General features: G+C 33.5%; 1 protein-coding gene across 1 annotated transcript in view; it reads left to right on the top strand.

Moving 5' to 3' along the window:
- Positions 1–8,397, top strand: part of SEC62 (SEC62 homolog, preprotein translocation factor) — a 29,687-nt gene extending 21,290 nt beyond the window's left edge. Inside the window, exons 7-9 of the mRNA XM_028491062.2 lie at positions 2,307–2,426; positions 6,516–7,016; positions 7,570–8,397. Of these exons, the coding sequence (XP_028346863.1) occupies positions 2,307–2,426; positions 6,516–6,982 (587 nt within the window). The 3' untranslated portion in view covers positions 6,983–7,016; positions 7,570–8,397. The remainder of the gene's footprint in view (positions 1–2,306; positions 2,427–6,515; positions 7,017–7,569) is intronic.
- The last annotated feature ends 823 nt before the right edge of the window (positions 8,398–9,220 follow it).

Below are 9,220 nucleotides of genomic sequence, written 5' to 3' on the forward strand. Positions count from 1 at the left end.
ACACCCTCTCCAGCCTTTGTTGTTTGTAGATTTTCTGATGATGCCCATTCTAACTGGTGTGAGGTGATACCTCATTGTAGTTTTGATTTGCATTTCTCTAATAATTAGTGATGTTGAGCAGCTTTTCATGTGCTTCTTGGCCATCTGTATGTCTTCTTTGGAGAAATGTCTATTTAGGTCTTCTGCCCATTTTTGGATTGGGTTGTTTGTTTCTTTAATATTGAGCTGCATGAGCTGTTTATATAGTTTGGAGGTTCATCCTTTGTCTGTTGATTCGTTTGCAAATATTTTCTCCCATTCTGAAGCTTGTCTTTTCGTATTGCTTATGGTTTCTTTTGCTGTGCAAAAGCTTTGAAGTTTCATTAGGTCCCATTTGTTTATTTTTGGTTTTATTTCCATTACTCTAGGAGGTGGATCAAAAAATATCTTGCTGTGATTTATGTCAAAGGGAGTCTGATTCCTCCAGCTCCGTTTTTTTCCCCTCAAGACTACTTTGGCTATTTGGGGTCTTTTGTGTCTCCATACAAATTTTAAGATTTTTTTGTTCTAGTTCTGTAAAAAATGCCACTGGTAATTTGATAGGGATTGCATTCAATCTGTAGATTGCTTTGGGTAGTATAGTCATTTTCACAATATTGATTCTTCCAGTCCAAGAACATGGTATATCTCTGCATCTGTTTGTGTCATCTTTGATTTCTTTCATCAGTGTTATAGTTTTCTGAGTACAGATCTTTTACCTCCTTAGATAGGTTTATTCCTAGGTATTTTATTCTTTTTGTTGCAGTGGTAAATGTGATTGTTTCCTTAATTTCTGTTTCAGATTTTTCATCATTAGTGTATAGGAATGCAAGAAATTTCTGTGCATTAATTTTATATCCTGCAACTTTACCGAATTCATTGATTAGCTCTAGTAGTTTTCTGTTGGCATTTTTAGGATTCTCTATGTATAGTATCATGTCGTCTGCAAACATCTTTCAAGTTTTAAATGCCTTTACCCTTTGACCTAATAGTTACACTTCAAGGAATTTATCCTGTGCTGTAATCACAGTTGCACACATGTACATGTACCTGTACATTGGTATTTGTTGCCCTCCTGTCTATAATAGGATAAAACTGGAAACAGATCAAGTTCCTCAGTAGGAGGGTGGTGAAATAAATTATAGTACAACTGCGTGCCAGAATATCATGCAGCTTTTAAAGAATTAGATAAGACTAATTCTTATTAGTACTCACGAAAAGATATCTAGAATAGATTAAATGAACACTGTAAAAGAGTAAGAGTATTGTAAGCTCATTTTTGTAAAAAAAAAAAAAAAAAAATTCTGTGTAGCTAGTTTTAATTGTATATAGGCAGTCTCTGGAAGTACAAATAAATCATAGTAATTAACCTCTGGGGAATGGACCAAGAATTGGATGAAGACTTCACATTATACCTTTTGGTTTGGAACTGTTTTGGGGTTTTTTTGTTTTGGGGTTTTTTTGCTTGTTTTGTTAGCATAGGTATGTGTTATTCCTGTAAATTTGGTTGGGGGGGAGGGGAGAGTATAGGAGTAGAGGGAGGGAATGATTTAACAAGTAGAAAAAAATAGATAGCAGTTAAACAAGTTTGATCAGTATGATCATAGGATCCCATTCAAAATAATCCAATCCTTAGCTTATAAATGAAATAGCTAGAATTTGAATTTGAATTCTGATCTCTTTGGCTGTAAATACCTAAAAACCAGGTCTTTCTTTTGATTGTTCCATGTGGTCCCACTGTACTTAGTAAAAAACTGGAGATGCTTGTATACAGCTTCCCTAACTACCAAAAATGATCTGTATCAGAATTTCCCGGTGAGCTTTTCATTTGGTAGATCTCAGAGCTTCATCCCAGAACCAATCTCCAGGGAGGGATCTTTGGAATCATTTTTGGTTAGTTCTGTTGTTTGGTTGTTGTTTCTTTAAGCTTCCCTATTTGATAGACAGGTATCTTATAGTCAAAAATAAGGTTGATAGCAGCAGCAGTTGATCATTTAAGGAGCTAACAGTCTCACATTTTTAGACAACACTTTTTTCTAATTATATATAATTTATACTAGAAAAATCCTAATCTAATTTAAAAATAGTAGTTAAACTATTAGGTTGAACTATGAAATGGTTGATAATCGACCATTTTTTACCTATAAAAATGGCAGTTTTATATGTTTCAATATGGTTATGTTTTATTTCTCCCTCTAGGAGTATATTCACCGTTATGGCAACTAAGCCATTTAAAATTTTAATCTAAAGGTTATTTATGTATGTAACTTTTTCATTTCTTGTTCCAGTGATTGCAGTGATAGCAGCCACCCTCTTCCCTCTTTGGCCAGCAGAAATGAGAGTAGGTGTTTATTACCTCAGCGTGGGTGCAGGCTGTTTTGTAGCCAGCATTCTTCTCCTTGCTGTTGGTAAGTATTGTTATTAGTAAGACTGACCTCGGTAAGAGGTAGATACTGAGCAGTTTGGACTGTAATCTGGAGCTTCAGTAAAGTTTAACAACAAAATTAATGTAAGTGAATCAAGAAGTATATGGGCCTACTTTTTGGGTCATATCCCAAAACTGACTCAGGCTTGAAGTAGTATATGTGCTTGATTAGATTTGGTCTTTTGTGATGAAAGGATTTAATATGTCTCAATCTGCAAATAGTTAGGCTTTAAGATTTAACTACCACAAGGACTTCAATATTTTTACAGTGGTTGATCATTTATTAGACATAATACTTTCAGTAAACACTTTTTTTTTTTTACTTAAGGCAAATGAAACTTATTTTAAACATTTACATTTTATACAGTAAATGATTATAAACAATTGATATGCCATTTTTAGTAAAAATCAGTTTGTACCATGTACCAAGATAAATTCTTGATGCATTAACAGGTTGTAAAATGCTTTTTAAAAATCAACAAGAAAATGTAAATAATGTTATTTTATGTTTCTGGATGATTGGGGTCTTTCATAGCTAAAAATAACAATATAAAAATAACCCAATTCAAAAGAGGAAATTCAAAACAATTGATTAATAAATATATGAGAAATGCTCATCACTAGTTATCAAATGATAAAATTAAGATAATGTGGTATTTTTTGCTTATATAATTAGGAACTTTTTTTGTTTTTTTGTTTTGTTTTGTTTGAAATGGAAATAGTGCCAAGGAGGGTTTGACTATAAGGAAATACGCCTAAATATAAATGGTGGTGGTAGTTTTGAATGATTTTAATGTTCTTCTTTACATTTGTCTGTATTTTTTACAATGAACATGTTACTACGAGAAAAAACAAGTATTATTTTGCTTAAAATTCTAGTGTTGGAAAATTTTTCTGTATAGGGTAAACTGGTCTAATTTAGTTTTTCATTTTGGGAAAGAAATAGGAATTTTTTTATGTTTGTCTAAAGCTCTTTAGTGATTCTTTTTTTAACCTTATATATAATTCTTTGAACCATCGAGAGCTTATGTTGGTATATGGTACTAAGTTCTGATTGTTTTCCTCAAATGACAAATAAGCTTTTCCACCAGGACATATAGGAGTACTTCTTTATAGAAATGTTTTTAAATATCCACATTAATGATTTAATATCTGTTTTTAGAGGACATAATTTGGCCAAGATTATCTGAGGAGGGTGTGTGTTATTCTGTGATTCTATGATATATAATGTAATAGATTCTTATGTTTATAAAGCATTACTGCTATAGCCCTAAGCAGTTTCCCTCTGCACATCCCTTCACCCTGGACATCAAAGTGTCCTGAGTTGGTGCCACCACCCATGGACCCAGGAATTCATTGAGTATTTTCATTCAATTCATCTTGTTTATGGGCCTCCATATTTTTCTGGGATCTCTGACTGTGTGTGAAGCCCTTTTCATCCACCTTTCAGTTTTTCCTTCCTCTAGCGTAGTCACCTTGAGAATAGCCCCTGAAGTTTCTGCATGTAACAGCACACTTGTAGGCCAAGAAATAATATCTAAGAGTGTGAAGCAGGTAATTCGTGGTAGTGTACTACCTGCATCAAGAATGAGAAGCCATAGGGCTTCCCTGGTGGTGCAGTGGTTGCGCGTCCGCCTGCCGATGCAGGGGAACCGGGTTCGCGCCCCGGTCTGGGAGGATCCCACGTGCCGCGGAGTTTTAACATCTTTATTGGAGTATAACTGTTTTACAATAGTGTGTTGGTTTCTCCTTTACAACAAAGTGAATCAGTTATACATATACATATGTTCCCATATCTCTTCCCTCTTGTGTCTCCCTCCCTCCCACCCTCCCTATCCCACCCCTCTCATGGTCACAAAGGAGAAGCCATAAACTTTTATCTGCCATTAGATATACTAACCAAGTTGCTGTCTTCTGGTTCCCAAATCTCTGAAAATTTAGAAGCTCTTTGAAATTTTTCAGCAAAGGTTTAACTCCACTGAATAGAATTAACCCACTTGGTTATCTTTTATTTAAACCAATATTCACAATAATTTATGGTTATTATCTTGTTTTGCTTTTTAAAGTATTGTTTCTTCAGTAATGTTTTCTATAATTTTTCATTTTAAATACACTATGGATTTAAGTAGCATCATGCATTAAATAGTCTTGTGAATCAAATCAGAAAATAAACCCAACGTTTTCGTTGCTTCTCTTAGAAAACGTTGTTTCTCTTGGAAAATTCCAAATATACTTTCAAATGGTTTTGATCTGTACCCCACTTATAAATTGGAGATTGTTTTAATATCTCATGAAGTATTATATGTTGATCAGAATTATATTTGGTGCTACTTTGAATACATATTCTTAGTATTGCCATTTAAAATAAGATCTTTGCCGATTTTCTAAATATGTCACTTTTAGTATAGAAATGGTATGACAATACATATCACAGTGGTTTTCTCATGATTCCTCTCCTTTTGCCCCTGATAATCTACTGCCACATAGAGAAAAACTGTAAAAAATGTTAGAATTCTGCTACACCCAGTTTATATATGGCATTAGAATTTAGATTTTGCCATTTCGATATTGCTCTTTCTTGGATTTGAGGCAAGATTTCATATTATGAACTGTCTGTCTTACAACCCTTCAAAGCCTATCATAACATCATAATTCTATTTGGAGGGAAAAATATGCAGCCTCCTTAAGAGATGTTCATTATTTATTTTTATCAGTGGGGTTTATTCACTGATTATTCCGTAATTTCAAAGCATATTTGCCTTTTCTGCTTGTACCACAAAAGATACTGATGTATACACACACAGTCTTTCAGAATATTTATGTTCTTTTGTGAAAATAGAAATTACTGCTTTATAAAAGTCAAGGCAGCTATAACCATTTTATTTGTCCAGAGCAATATAATGGAAGAAACATAGATGAGCTTTTCTCAGGTCTTATTTGAAAACAATGATATAATTATCAGTAAAGAAAACAAAAACTAAAATAAAACCAAAAAACCTGTCATAATTGATTAGTCCATAACATTCACATAATCATGACCTTAAAAAAAAGAAAAACCAGGCAAATCACTCACTCAGCTCTTCTATATGTTTGGTAAATTAAGAGAAAACTATATGAAATATTGGGGTTTCTGTTTGTGATAGCTCATTACTACAAACTTTAAAATTCTCAATTTCTTCCATTATCTAAACCACAGTTTTGTCATATATTGCTCTAAAAGAGTAACTTCAAACCTATTTGTTGAAGCAATCTGGCTTTCATTAGCATTGTATGTGTCCTAATATTGGGAGAAGGTTGGTCCTTAAAATAAACAGAAATTGCATACTTATTTAAGAAACTCGTAACTTTTAGTAAAACATTATCTTATTGTTCAAAAGTATTTTTTCTTAGAAGACTTATCCTTTAGGCAGGGTAGGCACATGCCTTGAACTCATGATACATTTAGGGGCCCACGGAAATGGTTTCATTTTCCTTTCTTTTAAAATCAAAAATAATAATATATACACATGCATATCATAGTGGACCTGTGCAGTATTATATTTGTATTTGTACCAGTATGGTCGGAAAAGCAGAATTTTTAATATTTTTTAATGAAGGAATTGCCTTACAAAGGCAAAAGTATCTGGGGTCTAGGGAAGTCATGGTGCAGTCCTGCTTTCTCCTTTTTAAGGCTGCTTAAGGTATCCTTCATCCTGCATTTATTTCCTTTTTCTTCTACCGTGGTCTCATGTGTACTTCAGGGTCCAACTGGCAGCTGTGCTTATTGAACTATAACATAGCAAAGTGCATAAATCATAAGTATATCCATGAAACAGCACCTGAATTAAAAAATTATAAAAGCAGTTTTTTGAATGGCATTGTAGCATTATGCCCTCAAGTTCAGAGAAGAATGCTCTGTGCCTAGAATACTGTTGATAGCTGCTAAACTAGGATTTAATTGTTTATACTTAAGGTGCATGTAATATGCAAATAATAAAACTCTGAATGTTTTCCCGCTTTTTCATTGACAAATATTACGTGCTTTCTGAGTCAATGCTTGAATTATTCAATTAGAGAAATTTTTCTCCCACAGCTCGTTGCATTCTGTTTCTCATCATTTGGCTCATAACTGGAGGAAGGCACCATTTTTGGTTCTTGCCAAATCTGACTGCTGACGTGGGCTTCATTGACTCCTTCAGGCCTCTGTACACACATGAATATAAAGGACCAAAAGCAGACTTAAAGAAAGATGAGAAGTCTGAAACCAAAAAGCAGCAGAAGTCCGACAGTGAGGAAAAGTCAGACAGTGAGAAAAAGGAAGATGAGGAAGGAAAAGTAGGACCAGGAAATCATGGAACAGAAGGCTCAGGTGGAGAACGGCATTCAGACACAGACAGTGACAGGCGAGAAGATGACCGATCCCAACACAGTAGTGGAAATGGGAATGATTTTGAAATGATCACAAAAGAGGAACTGGAACAGCAAACAGATGGGGATTGTGAAGAGGAGGAAGAAGACAATGATGGAGAAACAACTAAATCTTCACATGAAAAATCATAATCTGACTAATTTGGGGACTAAATAAGTGCAAGAGGTTGGATTTTCTAGGTTGGCTGATCATAATGTATACATGACATTTGTAGCATTCTTTAAATCCATTTACTGAAGTGGATTTGACATCCAAGCAGTTATATTCAGCCCCTCATTTCATGTAATACTATTATTGGTACAGTCTAAAGCCATTTGTAAGTTTTATCTATTTGATAATTTTACAGTAAATAGGTCTCATTTATTTTGATAGTTATCAAAGGTGCACTTTCCACAGTGACATTTACATTAATGACATTTTTTGATAGTTGTATGGCTTTTTACTGTTAGACTAATCAAAATAACTAAAAGGGATAAAAACAAACACCAACATTTCAGATTATTATGCATAGTTATGTAACCATTTCACAGTTTCTTTAAGGTGAAATGCTTAAATTATTGTTCTTGATAGTTTAGCTTCTGTTGATTATAAAATTTTACCAGATAATTTCCAAGATTCTGAGTTAGCAGGGTTCTAAAGCATTTTGTGGAAACAAGCCAACTAGTAATAATGCAGCAACACTTTTAGTTTAACTACAAATTCTCCTTTTCCAACTTAGGAAATCCAAACTGATTTGTACGACATTCAGAGTAAGGTGGTCATCTCCAACAGAGGAAGCAAGCAGCATTGGTTGGAAGGTGATGGCTCTTCTTCCCGTTTCCTTGTCATAAAGTAAAATGTATTCTGTACATAATTTACAAATAAACATTTTATTTTAATTGACTTCTTATTTAGACATTTTCTCAACACTTAAATTTGTAAAATTAAGACCATTTAAGCATATGTTTTTAGAGAAACGGAAGTTTCAATAACCCACAAAACATCTGTGATCTTTCTGCAGCAGCTTCAGTTTTGTGCCAACATTCCATGTATTTGAATATGAATTAAAACGATCCTTATTAAATAAGAGCAGACAAAGTAGCTGTTTGTATGCCTTAATGTTCATTTTGATTTATCTTAAATCTCTACATTCAGAAATGGGGTGCTGTATTATCAGACCAGGAGGACTGCTATGAAAGATAATTTACTGTTCTAAAATATCAGTTTAAAATAAAGAACATAAAAGAAAACATAAGAGAACCATTGGACTCTAATTGCTTTAAACTAGTTTTGCAGTTTGATTTCATGTCTTGCAAACCTTAGTTACAAATCTTTAGGAAAAATCATGTGTTTACTTACGAGTATAATCATTCCTTGGAGTTATACTCTTATAAAATGATAATGAATATTATTTTCCTTCAGTCACAGTGAGAACATTTTGCTTTGTAGTTGAAATAGGTGGTGTGTATAGGTCTTCATTTTTCTTTAGGCAGTTTCCCACCTAAAGTTAGACTAAAGATGTTAAATTTTTCTAATTGTGAAAAAGTACACTTTCTGTATACTGACACATTTTGTTAAACATGGCTTGTTTGCTTCTTTATAGTATTCCTTGTTAAGTGGACAGAAATGTGGCTATTTGATGTTAATGCAACTCTATCAAGGCTGCAGTCAATCAGTCTAAGTTTCCTCCTAGCAAATGTTCATTGATTTAAGTGCCTGGGTGTTTTCCCCTCACATTTTCAGAGCTCTTCTGCTTTATTTCCCCAAAAGGGATGCATAATTATAACTTCTGAGCTTCTTAATCACCAGTAGCATCAATACCTATTTTGGGAAATGATAATGGTACCAAAAGTGTCTTTCAGAAATAAAAATGATTTAACCTTTACTGTTGTGATAATGCCCAGGCACTCAATATTTATCCTTAAGCTCTTTATAATATATGTACTATGTCTAACCTTTAAGACATTTGGAGCATGGCAGGAAAGTCAGCTTCTTATCGATATGTGTGGATTCTTAAAGAATGTTAGTACAGATTTTTATAAATATTTGGTGGTCCCTGGGGGAAAATGTCATTCTTACTGTGGTTAGAAAGCAAGTTAGAAATTTCAGCTCTTTTACTATTCAAGGTTGTATACTTCAAACAAAAAATCAAAAGACTGCCACAGTTATATTTCTCAGAATAATAGATGGCTGTCTTTGTTGACTAACATTAAATATTCTTATGCCAGAGCATGGAAAATTGTTTACATTAGTCATTGGAGTCGTGATTTAAAAAAAAAAAAAAAACTTCAGGTTTGCTATGCTACTGTAAATAGAAGCATGAAGCTTTTGGATAATGTAGGATTTATTGTGGAGTGGGTATAAATTGACTTAACTAATAAGCAGGATTG

This window comes from Physeter macrocephalus, chromosome 1, assembly GCF_002837175.3.
Source record: "Physeter macrocephalus isolate SW-GA chromosome 1, ASM283717v5, whole genome shotgun sequence".
In the NCBI taxonomy this organism is placed as follows: Eukaryota; Metazoa; Chordata; class Mammalia; order Artiodactyla; family Physeteridae; genus Physeter; species Physeter macrocephalus.